The sequence below is a fragment of the Motacilla alba genome, chromosome 8 (assembly GCF_015832195.1).
Source record: "Motacilla alba alba isolate MOTALB_02 chromosome 8, Motacilla_alba_V1.0_pri, whole genome shotgun sequence".
Taxonomy (NCBI): Eukaryota; Metazoa; Chordata; class Aves; order Passeriformes; family Motacillidae; genus Motacilla; species Motacilla alba.
In genome coordinates this window covers 1,815,051-1,840,862 of record NC_052023.1, presented here as the reverse complement: position 1 = coordinate 1,840,862, position 25,812 = coordinate 1,815,051, and the positions used below count along the sequence as shown (strand labels likewise).

Below are 25,812 nucleotides of genomic sequence, written 5' to 3'. Positions count from 1 at the left end.
GATTTTCAGAATTTAGGGCTGGGCATCCTTCTCAAGGCTATCCAAAACGTGAATAATTGAGCCCTAAATTCTGAATATTCCAGCCTCATGAAATGTGAGAGGCTTGGTCCCAGGGTGGTTCCTGGAGTGTGGTTGCTTCACTCAGGTCTGAGCAGCCTCTGGAGAGAGGGAAAATGTTTTTAAGGAAAGCAAACAGGTTTTTTTCCCTGTGCCTTATCCCATTTCCATGAAGGCACAGAGGGACAGCTCCTCATTGCCACTGCAGCCAATTTCCCCTGCTGTTTGTTGTCTGAAGAAGGAGTTTCTTATCTCCAAAAGGATCTTTGCCCAGCCCATTCCCACTTTGGGGTCCTCGGTGGGGATCCCTTAGAGCTCTGGCTGAGGGATCTGTGGGGCAGGGCCTGGATTTGTGGGGCAGATTTATGATGCAGCTTTTGTGAGCTTCCAAAGTTTTCACAGTTGTGAGGCTTGACCAAATAATTCAGTGAGCCCAAGTGCTGAAAATGGGTTTGGATTTAGCCCCAGCTCGAGTTGGTGATGCTCCTAAACCCAACAATCCCACACTGCTGAGGAAAGCTCTGTGATCCCAGCCAGGCCTAACTCCCAGGAAAGTTCTTGAGGAAAATCCATTTTCTTAGAACAGTCTGGAATTCCTCAGAGCCGTGGGATGGCTTAGCTTGGGAAAGCCCTCTGAGGTGGAGTCCAGCCACCCCCAGCAGTGCCCCATGTCCCCAAGTGTCACATCCACAGGATTTTGAGTCCCTGCAGGGATGGGGACTCCACCATCCCCAGTCCCAGTGCCTGATCACCTTTTCCATGAAAAAAAATTCCCAATATCCAACCTAAACCTCTCCTGGCACAGCTTGAGGCTGTTTCCTCTCATCCTGTCCTCCGGGAGCAGAGCCTGACCCCCTCTGGCTGCCCCTTCCTATCAGGGAGATCTTTTTATCTGTGAAATAAAAAGAGAATTAAACCAGCTAATTTCGGTAACTTGCTGTTATTTTTGCAGCAATTGTGGACTCCATTTATTGATGGGTGCAAATTTCTGGTCAAATAATAGCTTAAACAAGCTAACATTATAGGTATTATTTTTAATTAACTTGTGCTGAGGCGTGTGTTTCACTTTTAATTCAAGTGTCAGGTTTGTGAAGTCTGTTTCTCATCATGCTTAAGGTTAAAATATTAGGTCACCAGAAGAAAGAACTATTTGAGGCACAGAAGACAAATTAAATGTTAGGAGGAAGGAGAGGGGAGGGAGGAGCAGAAATAAAGCTGTGACTCCAGAAAATAAGGCAAAGCAGGAAAGAGTTAGGGAGAGATAAATGGGCTGGAACTCATTTTGTGGGGTTCAACGTTGCAGGTTTTTCTGTCAGTTTGAGTTCAAAGCTGCATTTGCAGCCTCCTGATACCCAGGAAGGGTTGAGACGTTGCTTTCTACAACATCAGAATCTGGATTTGCAGAATTTAGGGCTGGGCAACCTTCTCAAGACTAACCAAAATGTGCATAATTGGGCCTAAATTCTGAATATTCCCACTCAGTTAGGAGGGATTTGGACAAAAACCTGAAGGATGTGGCCAAGCTCTTAAAGGAAGTCTCTTCCCTTTGGGGTCCAGTTCCCAGCAGCGTGTAGGACATGGATGAGGATGGGATGGGCTCCAGCCCCATCCGTCCCCTCCCAAGGCTCCTCAGACCCTCGGCCACGGGGTCTGGGATCACTCAGGGCAGAGCAGCTGCAGATTTCTGGGGTTTTTTTGGGATGGAAGGATTGGCAGCTCCACCCCAACCTCCTGCCTGGAGCTCCGTGCCCGATGAGAGGTGGGCAAGGGTGGGTGAGACCCTGTGGCTCCAGGAGGGAATCCAGCAGGAGGGAGGGGATATTTCTGGGGGTTTTCTCCTCTGGGAGAGGAGGCAACACCCAGCACATGTAATCCCATCCCTCTTGACTGCTCTTCAAAAACATTTCACCTTTTTTTCCCCCCTCTGCGTTCTGAAACTTGGATGGGCTGAGCTTCCAAAGGTGCCCTGAAAATGGCTCTGTCAAACAAAGCGCCAGTGCCAGGAGTTCCTGCCACTGCCAGAACTCTGCAAATCTGATTTGCAGTTCATCCTGAGGAATGGTGTCAGGAACCTGCCAGGAAGACCCAAACCCTGCTCCCAAGGCTGTTCCCTAAGCAGCTGCAGCTGCTGAGCCACCCCACCTGCAGGGACTGCCCTCCGCAGGAGCTGTGCCAGCAAAGGAACATTCAGGAGGAAGAAACATCTCTGAAGCTGAATCTCAAGGCTGATTTATTGATTTTTGATCAATATTTAGCTGTAATTTGTGGCGCTAATGTGGCCTCAGCGCTGGCCTGGTCTCCCTGCTGCCATCCCACTGCAAATCCACTCAGCCAGCATCCCAAACCCACGGGAGTTTCGGATTATTTGGATTATTTATCCATACCTGGATTGGAGGCCTCATTCAAAGCAACCACCAGTCTGAACAGTGAGGTAACAACTAAGTAAAGCCGTTCCTCAGGCAGATCTTATTTAATTTTTGGTATTTTTTAATCACAGAGTCCTAGAATGGTTTGTGTTGAGGAGGACATTAAAGATCATCTTATTCCAACCCCTGCCAGAAGCAGGGACACCGTCCACTATCCTAGGCTGTATTATTATTATTATTATTATTATTATTATTATTATTATTATTATTATTGTTATTGTTATTATTGTTATTATTGTTATTGTTGTTATTATTATTATTAATTCAGAGGTGCTGTGGGGCTCTATAATGATGTCAAAGCACAGCATCATGAATTTTTTACTTTCTGCCTCTGTTTTCCCAGTGACCCATTTCAACCCTGGCTGCCCTGTGCCTTGAAAGGAGTGTCAAGCAGCAACAGCTTTTATTCCCCAGAATTTTCCCCTAAATTACACAAAAACATGGAAGTCTGGGCAGTTCTCTTCTTTTTGCAAAGTAAGATGCAGAAATTTGCTGAAATATTATCATGAAACAGAGCCAAGGTGTTCCCATTTTCCGAGTGAGGCACAAGCAACTGGGTTTTGCTCTTTGGAAAGTATGAGAGAATTTTATTCATCTGTTTGCTTTAAGGGAGGTCTGCCAAGTCAAAACCCTTTCATTTCATCCTGTGTGAAGCTAGAACACAAGAAGAGAACAAAATATAATTTATTTAACAATGTACAAATAATTTACACAGAGAGGGGGCACTGGGTGTACGTAACCATAAAAATAATTTATTGCTGCACCTTGTAATTAATGGCAAGACAAAACGTCTTTCACTTTGTCAGTGAAAAAAATGTCTGCAGTCTTCACCCAGAGCCAAAATTTTTCCATGTCCACGTGGTAGATCTGGGAGATAATTCAGCATTTATTTGCTTTTGCTCTTCAGATTGGTTAATTCTCATAAATCAACCTTCTCTGCATTTACACCTCAATTCACGCTGGCTTCTGGGACACTCAAAGCATTTGGGACTTTGTCTTGCCTTGTTCTGTTCTCTCCTTTGGCCATTTTTGCTCAAGATATCCAAATTAGTCCTGTATTTATGATTCTTCCTTTCAGGGTACTCGTTCAAATCCTTCTTAAGGCAAAAAGGGGAAGAGGAAAGGAAAGGAAAGGAAAGGAAAGGAAAGGAAAGGAAAGGAAAGGAAAGGAAAGGAAAGGAAAGGAAAGGAAAGGAAAGGAAAGGAAAGGAAAGGAAAGGAAAGGAAAGGAAAGGAAAGGAAAGGAAAGGAAAGGAAAGGAAAGGAAAGGAAAATCCATGGGGCGTGGTAGGAATGACCACACAATTACAGCATCTCTGGAATATGCATTTTTAATATATTGGATTGTAAAAATAAATACAACATGATCTCACAGGTTCAGTTTTTCTGTCAATATATGAACTTCCTCTAAATGAACTCACATCAAAGCCTGGCTACGAAGCTTTTGCTGAACTGAGTTCCTGGACTCGTTGTTGGCATTTGCTGGAAATGTTGTTTAAATCTGGGCGATTTCTGGTAATTTAGAAAAAGGCTGGCAAAGACAGTTCAGGATGTTGGGAAGTGGAGTTTGACAGAGAACCTTGGTTTGTGTTCAGGAACCAGTTGCAGAGGAGGTGGTGCCACGAAGCCCCTCCAGGCTTAGTGTGAACCAAGAAAATCAATATTGCAATCTGATTGTTGGTGTTTCTCTGCATGGGGACGCCCAGAAAGCTGCAGAGGCAGAAATTCTGCCCAGTTTCAGAAAGGAACTGCCCTAGGAGGGGGATCAGCCTCTGCATTCACTGGAGCCTCACACCAGGAGCAGCTGAGATAAAGAGATGGAATCAGGGGATGGCCTGGGCTGGAGGGGATTCTTAAAGAGATTTTGGCTGGGGATATCCTTCAAAGCTCCTCCTTGGGTTTCTGTGAGTTTGAGCAGTCAGATCCTCAGAGACACCTGAGCATGGTGTGAATGAATCCTTGGTGCTGTCACAGGGGGAAGTGCAGCAGGGCCAGCTCCAGAATAAACACTCGGGCTGGAAATACTGACAGAGCGAAACAGAAAACAGAGTGGAAACCAAATCTGAAAAGAAAGAATCTTAACAGTGCTGTGCCACGTGTTGGTCATTAAAATCCAGCTCTTTGTCCTTCACCCAATGTTCAGAGGGGCTTTGTGGGGTGCAGGCAGTGCAAGGAGCAGGAATCTGTTGGAACCCTGAGCAGTGAGAATTTGAGACTCTCTGTGCTGCCAGGCACTGACCCCAGGAGAGCACTGCATTGACCTGAGGCCATGGAGGAGCTTCCAAAATGGAATGACAGAACTGGGATTGTGGGTGTGCAGTTTGGATAGAAGTGTGTGACATCACAGGGTGGGAAACTCAGAGTTTAAGGTTTATATATTTATTAAATTTATTTTATTTAAAAATGAACATCATCTTTAAATTTTATTTATTTAAAGTTAGAGTTTTAAGTTTTATATATTCACAGAATAATGGAGTTTTAGTTTTATATATTACTAGAATAATAGGTACATATAGTAATAGATATAAAGTAAGATGGAGGTTTTAGGGCAGAGGCTGGTCCTCCTTCTTCACCTTCTTCTTCACCATCTACTTCACCTTCTTCTTCTCCTTCTCCATGGGTTTGGGTGGGTTTGTGTAATTAAATAAAAAGTCCCCATTGTGGGCACGGGTGGTTGGTTATTGGGTTAAAAGTGAAAATCATTCAGGTGTCATTTCTCAATTGGCCAGTTGATCCTTCAAAGGCCTTGCAGAGAGAGATGGGCTCCATTTTCAGTGTGTCAGAGTGAAGTGCTGCAGAGCTCAGGGTTTGTGAGACTGTGCCAGAGATAAGAACTAACAAACACCTGAGTCCCAACAAGAAATTCCATCTCGTGCATTTAATCCCCACCTTGGCAAAAAATAAGCAAAGACCCCACCGGAGTCAGGTACGGGGCAGCTCCCAGACCCCAGATCCTGTGCTGTGCTCGGGCTGGGATTGTTCCTGTCCTCCACTCAGCCAGAACCTGCACAAGTGGTTCAAGCCCATCCACAAGCAGAAACACCTCCAGGCTTGCTCTGACTTCCAGTTCCTTAGGACTTAATCATAAGGATTTAACTCGGCTGTGAGTTTAACTCGTTAATTGCTGGCTCAGGCCTAATTTCCATCCTGCTGGAGCCAAAGGGCCCCTTCCTTGGGTTGGGATCGGGATCAAGAAGCAGAAACACATCAGAGCAGGGATGAGGTGATTCCTTGCACAGAGCAGGTGAGGGATGCAAGCACAGGCTGTGGGAAAGGAGTTTGTGCTCAGCCTTGATCCCAGGAAGCTGAGAGCTGTGTTTAAGGCCAAAACCTGATAATCGCTGTGTTTAAAGCCAGAAACTGATAGGTGTGTTCAAACCCAAAAACCCATCGCTGGGTTTGAAACCAAAAACTTATAGGGGTGTTAAAAGCTAAAAACTGATAGGTGTGTTTAAAACCAAAAACCTATTGCCATGTTTAAAATAAAAAATCGATTGCTATGTTTAAAGCCAAAACCTGCTAATAGCCGTGTTTAAAGCCAAAACCTGATAGGTGTGTTTAAAACCAAAAACCTCTGTGTTTAAAAACAAAAACCTGTTGCTATTTTAAACCCAAAACCTTATAGATATGTTTAAAGCTAAAAACTGATAGGTGTGTTTAAAGCCAAAAAGTGATCACTGTGTTTAAAATCTAAAACTGATAGGTATGTTTAAAGCCAAAAAGTGATCACTGTGTTTAACATCTAAAACTGATAGCTGTGTTTAAAGCCAAAAACCTATTGCTGTGTTCAAAACCAAAACCAGATAGCTGTGTTTAAAGCCAAACCTGATAATAGCTGTGTTTAGGGCCAAAACCTGATAGGTGTGTTTAAAACCAAAGCCCGCTGTCGGTTTTTAAAGGCAAAGCTGAAAACAGCAGTGTTTAAAGGCTGCCAGGGGGCAGCAGGAGGTGGGGAATGAGTTTAAGCTGCAGGATCCTTCATGCTTCTGTGGGTTTCGTGTTGGGATGGGGTCGGATGGAATGTCTGCGAAGCACAGGGTGATCACCTGGGCAGCATCTGTTCGGTGGGAAAGGGTTTGGAGAGCTGCGGCTGCCCCCAAACCGCTCTGTTGTGGGGAGCAGTGGCTCGGGGAGGTGCCGTTCCATAGGGGAACCTCCCAGCCCTTTTTGTGTCCCTGTCACCCCCGAGCAGAGTCCAGGGGACCGCGGGGTCTCAGGGTCCCTCTGTCCTACCCTGATGCTCCTGTTCCTTTCATTTGTCTGACCCTTCTGCCCCTTTGTGGAGCTGATTTCCAAAGCAATCCTAAGTAGTTCCTGCTCTTCTGATCCGCTGGTTTCCCTGTGAGAATTCCCTGGGTGCAGCCCCAGGGCTGAGCTGGTGGCATCCTGGCCCTTCCTCTTTACTCTAATCTTCCCCTCTTGAGATTTCCTGCAAAATCCTGTTCCACAGGGCATTTCCAGCCAGGTCAGCTGGTGTCCCGCTCACTGTCCATCCTTGAGGGAGCCTTTGTGCAGTTCCCGAGTGAAATTCCATGATAAATTTATCCTGGAGCAAAGGAGGCTCAGGAGGGACCCTGGGGCTCTGCACAGCTCCTGCCAGGAGGGGACAGCCGGGGGGGTCGGGCTGTGCTGCAGGGAACAGGGACAGGAGGAGAGGGAACGGCCCCAGGCTGGGCCAGGGCAGGCTCAGGGTGGATATTTTGGAAATTTGCTTTACAGAATGGGTGGTCAGACCATTCTGTGGTAGAGTCCCCATCCCTGGAGGGATTTCCGATCCCTGTGGATGTGGCACTTGGGGACGTGGTCAGTGGTGGCCCTGGAAGTGCTGGGGAATGCTTGGACTAGATCTTAGCAGCCTTTTCCAACCTTAAGGATTTTATGGTGCTATAATTCTGTAAAAATAATAAACTAATACTTAATTATATCAAATTAATTCTATCCTATCTGGGCATCTAATGATGAGAAGATGAATTCAACTCCAGAGCCTGCAGTCGCTGTTGGGTTTCTCAGCTCAGGTCTCAATTTTTCTCTTCAAGAGCCAACAGAATAAAGATATTGTCACCAGAGCTGACCCCCTGCAGGACCCCCAGGCTGTGTTTGTGGATCCCTGCTTGCAGCTCAGGTGTCTTTGTTACCCGAATCCCTGAGGCACCCCAGCCTTCCCTGGGGCTGTTAATGAAGAGTTGAATTGGCAGTCAAAGGCTGTGCTTGTGCAACCCAGCTTCCAAGGTGCTTGGGAATGCCTGGGGACCATCATCCAGGGAAACCTGGAGCCTTTCCCACTGATTTCCCAGTGGTGAGATAATCATGGGACAGGTTTCACAGAATCACAGAATCACTGGGTTGGAACAGACCTTCAAGATCACTGAGTCCAACCCAGCCCCAACCCCTCAACTAAACCCTGGCAGCCAGTGCCACATCCAGGCTTTGTTAAACACACCCAGGGATGGTGACTCCAGCACCTCCCCGGGCAGCCATTCCAGAGCTTTCTCACCCTTTCTGGAAAACACTTTTTCCTGATATCCAACCTGTATTTCCCTCGGTGCAGCTGGAGGCTGTGTGCTGTGGTTGTGTCAGTGCTGCCTGGAGAAGGAGCCCAGCCCCAGCTGAGCACAGGCACCTTTCAGGAGCTGGGAGAGTGCTGAGGGCAGCCCTGAGTCTCCTTTTCTGCAGGCTGAGCAGCCCCAGCTCCCTCAGTGGCTCCTCTCAGGGTTTGTGTTCCCAGCTCCCTCAGTGCCTCCTCTCGGGGTTTGTGTTCCCAGCTCCCTCAGTGGCTCCTCTCAGGGTTTGTGTTCCCAGCCCCCTCAGTGGCTCCTCTCAGGGTTTGTGTTCCCAGCTCCCTCAGTGGTTCCTCTCGGGGTTTGTGTTCCCAGCTCCCTCAGTGGCTCCTCTCAGGGTTTGTGTTCCCAGCTCCCTCAGTGGCTCCTCTCGGGGTTTGTGTTCCCAGCTCCCTCAGTGGCTCCTCTCAGGGTTTGTGTTCCCAGCTCCTCTCCATCTGCTGTTTCCATCTCTCCCATCCTCTCTCCCACCCCCTCTCCTTCACACTCCTCAATTACCGCGCTCAATCCCCGGGCTTTGCCTTCTCCCTGCGAGCTCTGCGGGAATCCCGGGCCGCTCTCTGGGAGCCGGGGGGTGCTGGGATGTCCTGGAAGGCGATCCCGGCGTTGTCCCCTAATGCCATCGCTGCGCTGGCCGCGGTGACAGCGCCCCGGCCCGGCCGCCGCCTCCGCAGCGCACAAAGGACGCGCGGCTCCGAAAGCCCCCACGGAATTTGCATTTCCAAGCTCTCACAGGCAAGGTCTTCAGGAGGGGATGAAAGTGGCTTTTGTTAAATTTAATGGCAGAGTTGATTAAAAAAAAAAAGCTCTGATTTTTCCCTTATTAGGGCGTAGTGTGATTCCGCTGTTGGGTTTTTGGCATCTGGGGGAGGGAGGATTCTGCACACAAAGGAAGTAACCTGTTCCCTACCCGGCTGTCACCATCCCAAGGGATGTTCCAGGATCGTTTATCCCAGTTTGAGAGCCATGGCTGGGCTGGGCCGGAATAATAGCCAACAAAATATCAGCGAATTTTTCATTAAGCTCCTCGTTTTTGCTGGGAGCTCAAGCAGAGCCGAGGCATCTGTCCAGAAAGTTCATCCCAAAAATCTCAGTGCAAAATACCTCTGAGTAGATCCTAAAGGAAGGAATTGAAAGGGCTGATTCATGCAGTTGGGATCTCAGGGATCATGTCCTCAAACCCCTCCTCAACACCCCACTAAAACTCCCTGTTCACTGCTGATTATTCCAAATACCCAGTGTCTGCCTGGCTTTTCAGCAATTTCTTTTCTTTGCTTTGTTTAAAGAGCATTGGCAAATAATTTCCCATCTGGATTTCTGGATTAAATGTCTTCCATGTTGCCTAAAAGAAAGCAAGAAATGAAAGAAATGTGTCCGTAGAACTCCTGTCTCAGTTTTGGTTCTGGTTTAGCACTGAATGTTGCCACACACGGAAGGCTGGGCAAACATTTCCTATTTCCAGGGTATCGCTGCTGGCAGAGGTTGGATTTTCTATATACACTTTAAATTCTGCCTGCATGACTCTTCCTGCTGTGTTTATCAATATTAAGCACAAGCTTGGTTCAAAAATAGAAAACTATGTGTTAGCTGCTTTAAATAAACATCAGTCCTATTTTTCCAGGCAGTTTATATTTCTCTTCTAATCAAGGCTGGGTGTATTTCTGAGCAGAGCCTTAAAAGCACTCATTTCATACAACATTAAAGTGTATTTTGGCTATGCTGAAATACCACTTTTTACCAGCAAGATGAAAGGGGTTTATTTAAACAAACAAATATTCAAGATCTTGTTGAACAGAAGGAAGTAATCCTAATTGTTTTCAGCATTTTGCAGTCACCTTTTTGTGTTTCTGGCTGGTTTCAGGGATGAGTATGAGGAGGATGGGTTTTGCCAGCCCTACAGGGGCATCGCCTGCGCCCGCTTCATTGGCAACAGAACCATCTACATGGAGTCCCTGCACATGCAGGGGGAAATAGAAAATCAGATTACAGGTGGGTAAAAACACCTTGGCTGCTTCCCCACCCAGCTGTCTGCTCCCAAAAAGCTGCTGGAGTTTTATAAGCAGCGATGTTGTTTCGCTTTGCTTTATTCCCTCTTGCCATCAGCTCTTCTGGGGGTCTCTGCTCCTCCAGCTCCTCCCAAAACACCTGAAAAAGAAAAGATTTTTCAGGGAGAAGGAGCTGTGTGTTTACAGCTTCTGGGAGGCTCAGTGCTGCTGTTACCCGGCAGGTTTTGAAAGCAAAGGGGACAAACTTTAGTTGATTTTACATGGCTGGAATAATTTAGGTGCTGGGAAAGGCTGCATAGATAATCCAGCAAGCAGTATTATTCCTTTGGATTTAGGGGAGAACCAGTTTCCATTATTTTTGTGGGATGCTGGTGGGGTTGCTGAATTCTCAGATATCATAGATACCATGTTATTCTCTATTTTTTATATAAATTAACTTGGTCTGATCCTAGCCCTGGTAATCATCTTTATATTCAGATTTTTTTTTTTTGCTGTCAGAATATCCCAAATTTCTCTTTTCCTTTTGTCTCCAAACACTGTCAGCATTGCAAAAAATGCTTCATTTCCCCAAGAAAGGCAACGTGGAGCCACCCACTTCATAATCTTCCAGCATTTCGTTTGAGAAGTTATTTGGGATTGTATTGGGATTGTCACCCTCCACGAAGGAACCGGTGCAGGAATTTGGGGGTTACCTGTTGGGCTTTCAGATACTACATGAATTTTTAAATTATTCTAAGTTATTTGGGAGGAAAAAAGGAATAATTAAAAGAATAATTAAAGGGATGATTACGTCTGGGGGCTGGGTAATGAGCTTAGCATTAATCCCATGATGAAAACCTGATGTATTTTCCTTGTCAGTGAAATCAGCATGGTTAATAACTTCCAGTGTAATTAGCGCTGTGCATTCCCGTTCATCACCTGCACAGCTGCCGTGGGAAGCGGGGGTTTTGTCTGGGATGACAGCAGCCCAGGGGAAAGGTTCCCAAGCCAAACCCTCGCGTGTGTCTTCCAGCCGCCTTCACCATGATCGGCACCTCCAGCCACCTGTCGGATAAGTGCTCCCAGTTTGCCATCCCCTCGCTGTGCCACTACGCCTTCCCCTACTGCGACGAGACCTCCTCCGCTCCCAAACCGCGGGACCTGTGCCGGGATGAGTGTGAGATCCTGGAGAACGTCCTGTGCCAGACCGAGTACATCTTTGCCAGGTCCAACCCCATGATCCTGATGAGGCTCAAGCTGCCCAACTGCGAGGATCTGCCCCAGCCCGACAGCCCCGAGGCTGTCAACTGCATCCGCATCGGCATTCCCATGGCCGACCCCATCAACAAAAGTGAGTGCTAAATGCCTGCTTTGCCATGGAAAAGCTGCTGCTGGGCCAGGATTAGCTGGAAGGGCTCCTGCATCCCCTTTGGAGCCACTGCTGGGCTTTGGCAGCTCACAGGTGAATTCCCAGCTTGTCCAGCAGGGCTAGGAATTGGGAAGGACTTTTTCAGGAATTCTGAAGGATTTTTTCAGGAATTCCGAAGGATTTTTTCAGGTCTTTTCTAAGTGCTATGGGGTTGGAAACTATGGAGTGTAAGCATGTGGATGCTGAGGAATATGGGTGGCTTCATCCTCCTCCCACCTCGGCCTGACGTGCTCTGGCAGCGCCACCGGTGCACTGGAGAGATCCTTGTCAGGAGGAACATTTGTAGGGCTGTCCTGTCTAAGCCAGTCTAGTTTTAGGCCCTGGCTGAGCCCACTCTTTGATCAGGCAGGGCTGCAGCCTGTTCACAACCCTTCCACATCTGAACAGTCAAATATAAAATGTGGCTCCCACAAATTGTCCACCTTCCTATGACAGGAACAGCTGGAATTCCATTTCCCACTGTAGCTTTGCCTTCCTTTGTGTACCTCATATTAAAAATGCTTGGCAGAAGCTGTTTTCACTACAGGAGCATAAGCTTTAAATCCTCCCAGGAATGTGAATGCAAAGCAGGCCCTGCATGGCAGCCACACCAGACTGGGAGCCCATGTCCCAAACTGGGAGATGCCAACAGCTCATCCTGAGATGCTGCTCTGCTCCAGAGCCTGCAGTCGCTGTTGGGGTTTCTCAGCTCAGGTCTCAGTTTTTCTCTTCAAGGGCCAGCAGAATAAAGATATTGTCACCAGAGCTGACCCCCTGCAGGACCCCCAGGCTGTGTTTGTGGATCCCTGCTTGCAGCTCAGGTGTCTTTGTTACCTAAATCCCTGAGGCACCTCAGTCTTCCCTGGGGCTGTTAATGAAGAGTTGAATTGGCAGTCAAAGGCTGTGCTTGTGCAACCCAGCTTCCAAGCTGCTTGGGAATGCCTGGGGACCATCATCCAGGGAAACCTGGAGCCTTTCCCACTGATTTCCCAGTGGTGAGATAATCGTGGGACAGGTTTCACAGAATCACAGAATGACTGGGTTGGAACAGACCTTCAAGATCACTGAGTCCAACCCAGCCCAACACCTCAGTAAACCCTGGCAGCCAGTGCCACAGCCAGGCTTTGTTAAACACACCCAGGGATGGTGACTCCAGCACCTCCCCAGGCAGAACATTCCAGAGCTTTCTCACCCTTTCTGTAAAACACTTTTTCCTGATATCCAGCCTGTATTTCCCTCGGTGCAGCTCGAGGCTGTGTGCTGTGGTTGTGTCAGTGCTGCCTGGAGGCAGAGCCCAGCCCCAGCTGAGCACAGGCACCTTTCAGGAGCTGTGAGAGTGCTGAGGGCAGCCCTGAGTCTCCTTTTCTGCAGGCTGAGCACCCCCAGCTCCCTCAGTGGCTCCTCTCAGGGTTTGTGTTCCCAGCTCCCTCAGTGGCTCCTCTCAGGGTTTGTGTTCCCAGCTCCCTCAGTGGTTCCTCTCAGGGTTTGTGTTCCCAGCTCCCTCAGTGGCTCCTCTCAGGGTTTGTGTTCCCAGCTCCCTCAGTGGTTCCTCTCAGGGTTTGTGTTCCCAGCCCCTCTCCAGCCTCGCTGCTGTAGTTTCCATGTCTCCCATCCCTCTTTCCCATCCCCTCACCTTCACGCACTCCCAAATGAAGAGTGGCTTTGTCTTTTGGTTGTCTTTTCAGATCACAGGTGCTACAACAGCACGGGTGTGGATTACCGGGGCACGGTGAGCGTGACGCGCTCGGGGCGGCAGTGCCAGCCCTGGAACTCGCAGTACCCCCACACCCACACCTTCACTGCTGCCAGGTACCCCGAGCTCAACGGGGGCCACTCCTACTGCAGGAACCCTGGCAACCAGAAGGATGCCCCGTGGTGCTTCACCTTGGATGAGAACTTCAAGTCGGAGCTCTGCGATGTCCCGGCCTGCGGTAATGCCTGACCCGGCGTGGGCTGGAGCTGGGGGGGAAAAGGGAAGGGATTTGATGCCTCGTGCATCTGCCCTGGAGCAGAGGCTGGGCAGAGTCCCAGGATAAAGCAGGGATTTATTCAAAGCATCTCCTCCATGGATCCACCTTGGGCAGCACCAGAGCCCAGCCAGGGCTGCCCCCAAGATGAACCCAAATGGTCCCAAAATGCACGAGCGCTCCCGGGGTCTCTGCCTTGGCTCAGCTCTGCTCCATTTGCACCTTGCAGTTCATTGTCCCGTTCCAGCTTTAGCCCAGGCACTCCCACCCTGCTTGTTTTCCTCTCTCAGCCCACGCTGTTTGTGCTCCTGGGCTGAGCTTTGGATCATTTGTCCTTGGTGCCCAGCTGGAGCAGGAATTGTTTTGTGTCCCTGCTCTGTGCAGAGCTCACCATCCCCAATGTGAAGCCCAGACCCACACACTGAAGCAGCTCAGAACTGAGAATAGAAAACCCAAAACCTGAAGTATCAGTTTGGTGCACAAAGTGGTTTTGGTGAGTCCCTGGGAACAGAGCTGTAGGAAAGGCTGGCTGGCCCTGCTCCCAGGACACCTTTGAGCACTTGCTGCCCCTGCAGTGACAAAGTGGTGGCATGAAAATAATTTCCTGGGGAATGGCTGTGCACTGCCAGCTCAGGTGTTCCTGACTTTCCAGGTTGTTGTTCCAATCAATACAACTCCTTAGGCCAAATTAAATCATAGAAACATGGAATCGTTTAGGTTGGAAAAGCCCTCCAAGGTCATCAAGTCCAACCACCCCCAGCACTGTCAAGGCCACCCCTGCCCCATGTCCCCAAGAGCCACATCCACTCATTTAAATCCCTTTTAAAGTTCCTTTTAAGACCCCACCACTGCCCTGGGCAGCTGTGCCAGGCTGGACAACCTTTCAGTGAAGAAATTTTCCCTGATGTCCAATGTAAACATCCTCTGGTGTAACTTGGGGCTGTTCCCTCTCCTCCTGTCCCTGTTCCCTGGAGCAGAGCCTGACCCCCCCGGCTGTCCCCTCCTGGCAGGAGCTGTGCAGAGCCACAAGGGCCCCCTGAGCCTCCTTTGCTCCAGGCTGAGCCCCTTCCCAGCTCCCTCAGCTGCTCCCTTCCCTTCCCTGGACATGCTCCAGCCCCTCCATGGCTTTCTTCTTGTTGGGGGCCCAAAAACAGGGAGAGGGTTTGAGATGCACATGATAGAGCCCAGACTATCTGCCTTCCCCCTGATCTACCCTTTCAGTAAGAACATGATTTAGAGCCCATTTTGGCATCGATTCCCATCTTTCCATTAATTGAAAAAGACTTTGGAGCAGACTCAGAACATGTCTCACTGCAGGAATGTTCATAACCATAACCAGAAAAAATGTAATTTGGTTCTGGCTCTGGAGCAGGAACATCAAAGGTATCTTGTTTCTGAGGGGAAAGGTAAATGTTACTGTGACAACTTGTAGGCAACATCAAATTTGGTGTGAAACTTTGAATTTCCACAACATTTCTGGCTGGATTTCTGGCATGTCCATGCAAATGGCTGTGGTTTTTTCTTGGCCTGTTATCAATATTGTTATTTCTACATGCAGATAAAACAATTAGGGCCCATTTGTTCAAGTCCCCCATTCACTTCCCCCTGGGTCTCTGAAAAGCAGAATCAAATGAGAGATGAATCTTCTTTTTTTTTTTTTTTTGTTCATTTTGCAAACCCAAAATGCAGCCAGGGCAGTTCTATAAACACAAATTTCAAATCCATTTTAGAGGGCCTGGCAATGCCACCTCTGTTTTTGAAACAAGGCCTGGGCTGTGTTGGCAGTGCTGGTTCAAGGGTTGACTTGCTGATCTCTGAGGGCTTTTCCAACCTCACCAATTCTGTGATTTTCCCCACAGTTTTTGAGTCCTGTACCTCTTCTGCTGTTATTTCAACAGAAATAACAAAAACTATCCTGAAGATTCTCGTGCCAGTCCCCTCTAGATGGGCTCCGAGGTGCCAGGCCTGGCTCAAGCTTTTGATCTGGGATACCAGGACTCCTTTGGAGCCAAACTCTGATTTTCAAGCTTTGCTGGATAATAACTGAGATAGGCTGGCTGAGCTGGAGAATTCCTGACAAAGTTTTTAATTGCCAAAACCTCTCACTGCTGCCTTAAATGGTTGTTCTGTGGCTTTATTATTCTAAATACAAGCAGAGCTGGGTCAGGTGAGCAGTAATTGAATTGTTAAGTGCTAATCTGCATATTAAAACCAGAATACTGTGTGGGACTTGCATTCTGCTGGCTTTGCACCGGCTGAAAGAGCCGTTTCAGGCCTGTTTTAATCAGTATTGTGCATTCTGCCTCACCAGGACATGCCTAGATGGGAAATGGATTTAATTAGGGTGGCTCCCAAGAAGCCCATTAACCTAATGAGGCTTCACGGCAGGGGCTGCTACTTAATAAGAATAATAATTGCCTTTGACTGGAATAGCTCAGGTGATGAACCGGTGCCCAGGTCTCCCTCTGCCTCGTGCTGCTGCTTTCTTTTCCTTTCTTCAACTGTATCTCACAAGCTGGGAGAGATTTGTTTCATCAAAGTTTGTCAGCCTGACTGCGGGGAGATGTGAAACACGGGGCAATTCGAGCATGAGGCTTAGCAAAGCCCAGCCTAAGAAGGTTGGGAAGGGCAGTGTGTGAATCCCTGCCTCTCTGGGAACAGGGAAAGCGCCGTGGGGGTGTTGCTTTAGTCCTCTCCTCTTTCCCAAAGGCTGTAGGAATATTTGGGCTACCTCTCCTCTCAATTAAAAACCAGATGGCACAACTTAATCTGAAAGGAATGATCAGAGAGGACGTGGGGGGAGCAGAGGACAGCGTGAGCCTGAAAGAGGAGAGGGGTTATGCAAAGTGACATCCAGAACCATTTGAACTTTGCCTCTGTCACAATTTAAAAAGCTTGAGTCGAGCCCAAGCTTCAGATCAAGTTCATGTTTATGAAGTGCATAAAAGAGATCTGTGTGGGCCGCTAAGCACTTGTACAAATCCAGCCTGGAAAACACAGACAAACAAACTGGAGTGACCCTGCAGGGATAATAAAACATTCCCCATTCTCCCAGAGTCCCCAAGGCAGCCCCAGGCATTCCCCAGTCCCTTGGAAACAGCCAGGCCAGCCAGGGCTCCGGGGATCCTCCTGTCCCCTGGAGTGAGCGCGTTAATCCGGGTGTAATTCCACCCTAAGCCTTGGGAATGCTCCTGGGAAGTGGCAGAGCAGGGAGGGCTCTGTGTCCCTGTCCCTGTGTCCAGGCACTCAGGATGGGGGTCTGTCCCTGTCATTGTCCTTGTCCCTGTGCCCAGGACACTCGGGATGGGGATCTATCCCTGTCCGTGGGGTTCTCGGGATGGGGATCTGTCCCTGTCCCTGGGGCACTCGAGGTGGGGGATCTGCCCTGTCCCTGAGGCTCTTGGGGCTGGGGATCGGTCCCTGTGCCCAGGGCACTCAGGAGGGGGATCTGGCCCTGTCCCTGGGGCTCTCGGGAAGGGGATCTGGCCCTGTCCCTGTTCCTGTCCCTGGGGCTCTCGGGATGGGGATCTGGCCCTGTCCCTGTCCCTGGGGCTCTCGGGATGGGGATCTGGCCCTGTCCCTGTCCCTGGGGCTCTCGGGATGGGGATCTGGCCCTGTCCCCCCACGGGGCTGCCTGCGCTCCTCCCAAAGCCTCTCCCCTCTCCCACACCTCCCACCCAGGGGATGCAGTGCTGGCAATCCTGGGCAGTGGCAAAGAGGGGTCCAGAATATTTCCAAAATGCCCTGGGAAGAGCCTTGAGAGGGAGCAGGGGTTGCAGGGGGCCTTTGGGCTGTGCTACACCATCCTCCTTCCCAACTCTTCAGCTTCCTCCCTTCCATCCCTGCTCCAGCTTTCCTGGCACCTCACACTGCTTGCCTGGCTCTGCTTGCACTGAACTGTTCCTCTTTCACTTCCTTCTGCTTGCACCCTTTCCTTTTTGCTGGAAAGGGGTTGGTTGAACCTTTAAAGGGAAGCAGCTCAATCCAGAGTGTTCTCCTTTAAATTGTCTCAAACCAAACCACAAAATAAGGAGATTGTATTCCCACCAGATCTTTTCTTGGAATCGCAGAATGCTCTGGCTTGGAAGGGACCTTAAAAATCATTTAGTTCCCACTCCCTGCCATGGAAGGGGGCATCTCCCACAAGCTTCTTCCATAAGGTGTTTTAGAAATTCCTTTTTCTGTGGATCTGTGTTAGGTCATGACTTCATTTCAGCCCACGCCAAGGCCACCTCACAGCATTCCACTCTTTCCTGCCCACCAGTAGGTTTGACCTGGCAGGGACTGCTCCCGTGTGTCCTCATAGAACTGTTCCTCCACAAAAGACTTTTTCCTCTTAATATTAATTAAATAAAACAGCATTCAAGGTGAATTTCAGCAAGATAAAAAGGATGTTTTATTATTTTTAACACTTTTAGTTGACCCAGGGACGTGTTCGACTCTGTGGGATGCTTCATTCCTTGTGGGTTTTTTTTCCCTTTCTGAACCAGATTACAAGGATTCCAAGGAAAAGAATAAAATGGAAATCCTGTACATCCTGGTGCCAAGTGTCACCATTCCCCTGGCCATAGCCTTGCTGTTCTTCTTCATCTGCATCTGTCGGAACAACCAGAAATCCTCGTCCCCTCCAGTGCAGAGGCAGCCCAAACACGTCCGGGGGCAGAACGTGGAGATGTCCATGCTCAACGCCTACAAACCAAAGGTGAACCCTCCTTTCTGCCTCCACACCTGCTGGCTCCACAGGCAGGGAGGGGAATGCTTCCAACAACCCAGCACTGAGGAATTCGGGTGGTTCCCAGCCTGGGATTTGTGTGATTTTGGTGAGGGTTTGCTCAGCAGCAGCATGTGCTGGAGCAAGGGGATTCCTGTGTGTCAGTGTCTCTGGAGAAAGAATGGAGTTTTTGTGGGATAAAGCAAGAAAGCCCTTCCTGAAGCATCTCCAAAACACCTCATTTAAGTGAGAGGGTAATGCAGGTAAAGACGTGATTCAGCATTTCCTCAGGAGAGCTTTTCATGGCTCTGCTCAGTTCATCTGTCACCTTTCACTCAGCTCAAATCACCTTGGGAAAGATTTCCAAAGGTTTCCAAAGGTTCCTTGTGTTTTCAGGCTTCCCCATTCCCTCAGCTAAAAGAAGAAATGTCCAAAACAGCCTCAAAGCTCTGCCTGCAGCACAGCTCCTGCTGCTGCTGTTTGGCTCCACCACAGCCCCACGTTTTAAAATGATTTAAAAAATCATTTTGATTGAAGTGTGGCCAACCTTGTGTTCCTGTTTCCCAGTGGGATGTGCACACCGGGCTGTGGCCCCCAGGGCAGGGCTGGAGGTGCCTCCTGCCATCCACAGGCACAGGAGTGCCCTGGAAGAGCATTTCCCCTGTGTTCCACACCATGCCAAGGCTCCTGATCCTCAGGAGTCCCTTCCACCTCAGGATATTTTATGGTTCTTCAAGAACTTGATGGGCTTTGCTCGTTTGGAATTTGGTGGGCTTTGTTCTTGTAGAGTGAAAACCTCTATCTCAATCCCACGCACGCTTGGTTGGTGAATTTATCTTCATCTTCCTTGGAAGTTCCCAATTCCAGCTTTCCTGTACCGCTTGGAGTGGTTTTAGCTCAAAATGTTGGTAGCAGTAAAAAAACATTTGATGAAGTCAGTGTCCAAACTGCATCTTGCATCCAACCTCCTGGAATATTTTGTTAAATTTGGGGTTGCCTCTTGTCCCTGTTCTGCTGGGAATTTGGGGTTCAATCCTGAAGATAATGGGAATGCCAGCATCCTTTTATTGAGGATGCAATTCCCACCTTTCCTGCTGGCACTCACAGCCCAGGAAAGCAGAAATTCCTGGAAATGTTTGCAAATATTGACCATTCTCTTTCCTTTCAATTTGCAAGTCATGTGCTGCAGGAATATTTTCATTTTATTTATGCTAATTCGGGTTTTTCCCACTGGGAAAGCCAGCTCTCCCTGTCTCCAATGTTTTGATTGCTTTTCAAACAATATTTTCAAGGAAAGGAAATGGAATCTTATTTTGAAAATTGATGTCAGCTTTGGGTGAAAACACATTTAAGCTTCAAGCTCCCACTGAGGCATTTGTTTGCTTGGATAAATAGGAATGTTAGCATTTCCTCCAGTTTTAAGGGATTTTAATTGCCTTCAAAAATATAATAAATTAGGGGCATCTTGTCCTGGAGCTGAAGAAGAGGTGGAAGGGGTGGGTTTCCCTCTCCCTTTCCCCTGACCTGCTGCCTCTTGTGTATTTTACACTTCCCTACGTTTTGGACACCCGTGTGTGACAAATCCTTGTCAAACAAAAGCTGAGCAGATTTACAAGCGCTCCACTCCAAATGAGCCCTTCCTGCCAAAACTTTATGACTTCATTTTCTTCCCCCAGTTTTCCACTCTTTTGGTTCAAACAGACGGACCCAGGCTCAGGTCAGACAGAGGTCATTTCACTTTCATTACTAAAATATAATTTACAATACGCCAGACCTAAACAAGTTTTAGCCTAAAGGATTTGGGTAATATAAACCATCTGTTCCTCAACAATATAGCTAATTTCCTGCCATCACTGTGCAGTCTACTGGGCTGCCTGCTTAAATGGTTTTATTATTATTATCATTATCATTATTATGATTATTAATGCAGTGTTTGTATAAAAGTCGTAAGTGATCAATACAATTAGAATTAATTCATGCAAAAACTGCTTTTTTCAACGATTATTTGAAATGTCAGGGTTTTTTCCCACATTGCCACTGGAAAGCTGGCCTTGCACGATTTCAGGAATGCAGATGCCAATGTTTACACTAATTTACAGAACCTAGATCCCAAACTCATTAACCTTAAATTACTACCTGTGGATTTACTGAGGGCCCTAAATGAGTGGGTTTGGGTGTTACAAGCACAAGTGGAAGTTGGGAATAGTACGGGTTCTTTATGGCCCAGGAGTGAATATCTGCGCACCAAAGGGCAATAAATGTTTAAAAGGTTTGCCTTTCTCCTTTGAGAAACTCACTGTCAGAGTTTCAGGATGGAACAGAAAAGTGGGAACAGAAACAGACTCTGCTGTACCTGGAAGGGTTAACAGCAAAGTCAAGGGAAAATTGGCTACAAGGACATGGTTTTTAAAGCAAAATCATTTTTTTTCCTGCTAAAACTCCACTCCCTGGCCCAGAAAACACTTCAGCATGGACCTCTTGGAGCATGGGAATTGTCTCAATTCCTGAAATTAGTCACATTCAATTGGAAGTGCAGAAATGCCCAAGGCCAAATGCTGAAATGCTGGTGGTTCCTGAGTATATTTGGATCCAATTCTTGTTGTCTCTGACCTCGTGGAGAGGATGGAAAAAGGAATTCTTTTGGTTACCTTTGGGAGCATGGTGATCCCGTTTGGATCCCGGTGTCCCTCAAGCTGTGCCTGCCACCAGTGGGATCACTGCTCCTGTGTCCACCTCCTTGGCTCCCACACACCCTGCACTGAGAGATTTCACTTTACAAAGGCGGTTTTCAGCCCTGACCTGTTCTTGGTGTTTCTCTCACAGAGCAAAGCCAAGGAGCTGCCGCTCTCCGCCGTTCGCTTCATGGAGGAGCTGGGGGAGTGCGCTTTTGGCAAGATCTACAAGGGCCACCTCTACCTGCCGGGCATGGACCACGCCCAGCTCGTGGCCATCAAGACCCTCAAGGACTTCAACAACCCTCAGCAGTGGGCGGAATTCCAGCAGGAAGCGTCCCTGATGGCCGAGCTGCACCACCCCAACATCGTGTGCCTGCTGGGCGTGGTGACGCAGGAGCAGCCCGTGTGCCTCCTGTTCGAGTACACCAACCAGGGCGACCTGCACGAGTTCCTGGTCATGCGCTCGCCCCACTCCGACGTGGGCTGCAGCAGCGACGAGGACGGCACGGTCAAGTCCAGCCTGGACCACGGCGACTTCCTGCACATCGCCGTGCAGATCGCCGCCGGCATGGAGTACCTGGCCGGGCACTCTCTTCGTCCACAAGGACCTGGCCGCCCGCAACATCCTGATCGGGGAGCAGCTCCACGTGAAGATCTCCGACCTGGGGCTCTCCAGGGAGATCTACTCGGCCGATTATTACAGGGTGCAGAACAAGTCCCTGCTGCCCATCCGCTGGATGCCCCCCGAGGCCATCATGTACGGCAAGTTCTCCTCCGACTCCGACATTTGGTCCTTCGGGGTGGTTTTGTGGGAAATATTCAGCTTCGGCCTTCAGCCCTATTACGGATTCAGCAACCAGGAGGTCATCGAGATGATCCGCAAGCGCCAGCTGCTGCCGTGCTCCGAGGACTGTCCCCCCAGGATGTACAGCCTGATGACGGAGTGCTGGCACGACCTGCCCTCCCGCCGGCCGCGCTTCAAGGAGATCCACGCGCGCCTGCGCTCCTGGGAGGGCCTCTCCAGCCACACCAGCTCCACCACCCCCTCGGGCGGCAACGCCACCACCCAGACCACCTCCCTGAGCGCCAGCCCCGTCAGCAACCTCAGCAACCCCAGGTACCCCAACTACATGTTCCCGGCGCAGGCCATCCCCCAGGGCCAGCTGGCGGGCTTCATGGGGCCGCCCCTGGCGCAGAACCAGCGCTACATCCCCATCAACGGGTACCCCATCCCGCCGGGCTACGCCGCCTTCCCCGCGCCCCACTACCCCCCGCAGGCTCCCCCCAGGGTGATCCAGCACTGCCCCCCTCCCAAGAGCCGCTCGCCCAGCAGCGCCAGCGGCTCCACCAGCACGGGCCACGTCACCAGCCTGCCGTCGTCGGGCTCCAACCAGGAAGCCAACATTCCCTTGCTATCCCACATGGCCATTCCCAGCCACCCGGCGGGGATGGGGATGGCGGTGTTCGGCAATAAAACTCAGAAACCCTACAAAATGGACTCCAAGCAGCCTTCCCTGCTGGGGGACTCCAGCGTGCACGGACCCAACGACTCGGTGATTTCGGCGGAGTTGTAAATACGCGAGGCCTTTGTACATAGACCCCTGCAGACGCAGACTCGGAAGGGGGAGGAGAGATGGGGGTTTTTTTTCCTAGTCAGATATTTTATTGAAGGTCCTTTTCTGGTTGTTGGACAGGCATCGCAGCAAAGTGTCTTCTGTGAAGTTTCACTGCTCGCCAGGATGGGCAGGCACAACCAGGGGGAGCCTCGTGGTGGGAATCCTCAGCCTTGGCCACGATTCCCCAGGTGCCACCGACAATTCAAAGAGGGGCAGAGGGAATCCGAGGGGGTTTTTTTAAAATAAAAACGTTTTATCCGATGCTTTTTCACAGCTTTCTGAAGCTCCGGCGTGGTTTGAATCACAGGAACTTTTTTTTAATGCTGAAAACCGTATTTTAATATTTGTCTCTTTTTTTAGGAGATGCAAAGATTCGGAGATCTGGGTGTGCAATTTCAGTGCCAATAGGGAAAATATTTGTAAATGTTGCAGTCGAGGATTGTGTTTCAAATGTGTGATCTGAGGGCTGAGTCAATTACTTCAGGTGGGATTTTGGTCTTTGGCTTGGTTGGGAGTCTGAGCTCAGATTCGTACCAAAAAATGTCATTTATGTGACAGCACAAATGCTGGAGTTATCAGCTTGCAGTCTACAAACCTCATCTGCTGCTGGCTGCTGAGGACAGCTGGAGCTCTTAAGGAATTGCCTTAAAGGAAATGAAATTAAAGGGCTTTAATTTCAGAACCTGAATCGACTTCTTCAAAGATAACGTTTCATGATCTGGTCGCTCAAGCAGGAATTTTTTTATCCTTTTGTTGCTATGCAACTGTGTAACGGAAAAGCGCCAAACCACAATTTTAGAGATGACAATCAGCTTTCCCAGGAATATTTATTGTGTCATTTCAGTGACTCTGACTCCAGTAACCCTGGAAAAAGGGAGGCTCACATTCCATCAGGCAGCAAATCCATCGATAGCAATTGTGTCTAATAATGTGAATTAGTGCTGATTTTCCACTTAGAAATGCACCATTTGTGTCATTAAAAAACCCATTCAGGTAGAAGCAATCGAGATTCTTCATTTGAAACCACTTTAATGAGTTACACACGTGCTGTGTGCGGTACATTTTCCACAGACTCTTTTTTTTTGTACTGAATAATATTTTTATTGTCCACAAAAACAATCTTTTTGCTCAGTTGACAATGTTGTATAATAGGACTTTATTTTTATCTTTTTTTGCACAAAAGTGTGATGATGTTTTTGTACAGCAGAAGTGAAAATACATCTCTGCATTTTATATCTTGGGGCTGTTTCTTTTGATTTTTACCCTGATGTAGATGTTCCTGAAATATATTATGGTGATACTCAGCCACTACCTTATCCAAATATCTTTCTTTGTTTTCACTGCATGCGTTTAATCACTGTATTACTTGATGATTGAGTTATTAATTACGGGCATTTCAATTAGGCAAGCATGAAAAAAGAAATGTAATAACAAAGGCTATTTTATAACTGAGATATGTGCATTTTTGTATTTCACGTGCCAGAGATGATATTAAACACTGATTATTTTATGCTGCTGTTTATTAAAACATTGTTTTACCACGAACACGTCGGCATTTCCTCCATCCTGAAGGACCTGGAAGGATCCACGGCTCCCCGTGCCCAGGGAAGCTGAGCTGCTATCAGCCAAGCATCCTTGGCTTTAATCGGGAATTGGGAATAACCAAATCCTTCAGGAGCAGTGGTGGGATCATAAAATGATCCCTCACCCACTTTGTGGCTTTACGTTCAAACCGCTCCCGGCTCAGTTCGAGGTTTCTCCTTTATTTCCAAGCTGGGTCCTTGAGGCTGGAGTATTTTTAGGCACGAAGCAGCTCTGAACAGCACACCTGGAAAGCCTTGGGAAGACCTCTCCCTGCCCTCCCTCCCTCTCAACTGGGGAAATCTGGGAATTCTGAGGCTGAAGTCACAGTCTGGCTCTGAGCTGATGCAGAGGGAGGTGACACAGGGAGGCAGGAGCTCCTCGGGGAGAGAGGAGAGGGGAAAACCTAAAGGAGCTGGTGAGGTCATGTGGAAAGGAAAAGCTGCCAGAAATGGAGGGGTCGCTCCTCAGGTGGGAATGCAGACACGGGATGAAAGCTGGCTTTGTGGCAAACACGGGGAGAGGGAACGTTCCAGCTGCTAAATCATCATCCCTTCCTTCTTCAAGGAGAGAGCACAGCCAGGGCTGTTGGAAATGCGGCAGTCTTGGCTGCATGGAGCAGCTCTGGAGGATTGGGAATAAAACTCGGGATAAAAGGTGTTTACTGAGCCTTCAGTCTGGACAATCTCATCCCCTCCAGGCTGGTTGTGTGGCTGTGGAAGAGGATAAATATTTGCTGATGTAAAGACCACTGAGGCAGAGCCTGAATCGGGGATTTGGATCCTTTGTATCCACAGAGGAGTGACTGGGCTGGAATTCTGCATTCCCCGAGTTGAGAGGAAAAGCCCAGAGCTGCCTGTGCAGAAATGAGGGCTGGAAAGCTCAGAACTCACCAGGACTGGTGTTTATTCAGGGATAAGGTCAGGAGGGAACCCGTACCTTGCTTTGCAGGAACGAGGATTTGCAGGAAAGCTGGGAAATCCTCGATCCCATTTCCTTGTCCTGTGGTCTGCATTCACCAGGAGAGCCCCCCAAGCTCCAGCCTGCCAGGAGAGCACTCCAAGCACAAACTCCTGCTGGATCCAAGGCTCTGCAGTGTGGGCTGACCTCCCACATCCACTGGCTCTCCTTCCTGCGCGTTCAGCAGGAGGAATTTGGCTTTCGGGCAGGATTCAGCTCGGGGTGTCTGAGTTGGGCTTTGCCTCCTCCAAACGGGGTCGGGCATCCAAAGGAGATGCTTTGGCTTGGGAGGGACCTTCAATCCCACCCCGTTCCATAGCAGGGACACCTCCCACTGTCCCAGGTGCTCCAGCCTGGCCTTGGGCACTGCCAGGGATCCAGGGGCAGCCCCAGCTGCTCTGGGAATTCCATCCCAGCCCCTCCCCACCCTCCCAGGGAACAATCCCTTCCCATTGTTCCCTGATTTCAGGGATTCGATGGTGCAGCCCAAGCTCCCAGGTGGTTCTGCTGTGAGCACGGGGGTTACAGAGCAGAGCCCTGAGCCGGCAGAAAGAGGCCTTTGAACAGAGTTGCTCTAAAGAACATTTCTGCACAACAACACAACGTTTTTTCAAAACCGCTAGACAAAAAAAAAAAAAAAGGAGTCAATTTTTCATTTGCAGAAAAATTTGACAGCATCTTTCTTGTGTGTTACAATATTTTAACCAGTGTTTCTTTATGAATTCGTGGTTCTGTGGTCAGGGGGTGGAACGAGCAGCTGGTTCTGCTGCAGAACATCCATGGAAAAAAGAGGAAAATTCCCTTTCCACGGGCCTGGAGCCTCTCAAAGATGTGATGTCTGTGCAATCCAAGCAGCAATTTTTTACCT

The 25,812-nt window shown here is 49.0% G+C and overlaps 1 protein-coding gene across 1 annotated transcript in view; it reads left to right on the top strand.

Annotated features, from left to right (window-relative positions):
- ROR1 (receptor tyrosine kinase like orphan receptor 1) overlaps positions 1 to 25,134 on the top strand; it is a 154,078-nt gene extending 128,944 nt beyond the window's left edge. The window contains 6 exon segments of the mRNA XM_038143975.1: positions 9,903 to 10,030; positions 11,060 to 11,377; positions 13,120 to 13,365; positions 17,892 to 18,103; positions 20,936 to 21,376; positions 21,378 to 25,134. Of these exon segments, the coding sequence (XP_037999903.1) occupies positions 9,903 to 10,030; positions 11,060 to 11,377; positions 13,120 to 13,365; positions 17,892 to 18,103; positions 20,936 to 21,376; positions 21,378 to 22,361 (2,329 nt within the window). The 3' untranslated portion in view covers positions 22,362 to 25,134.
- Positions 25,135 to 25,812: the final 678 nt, after the last annotated feature.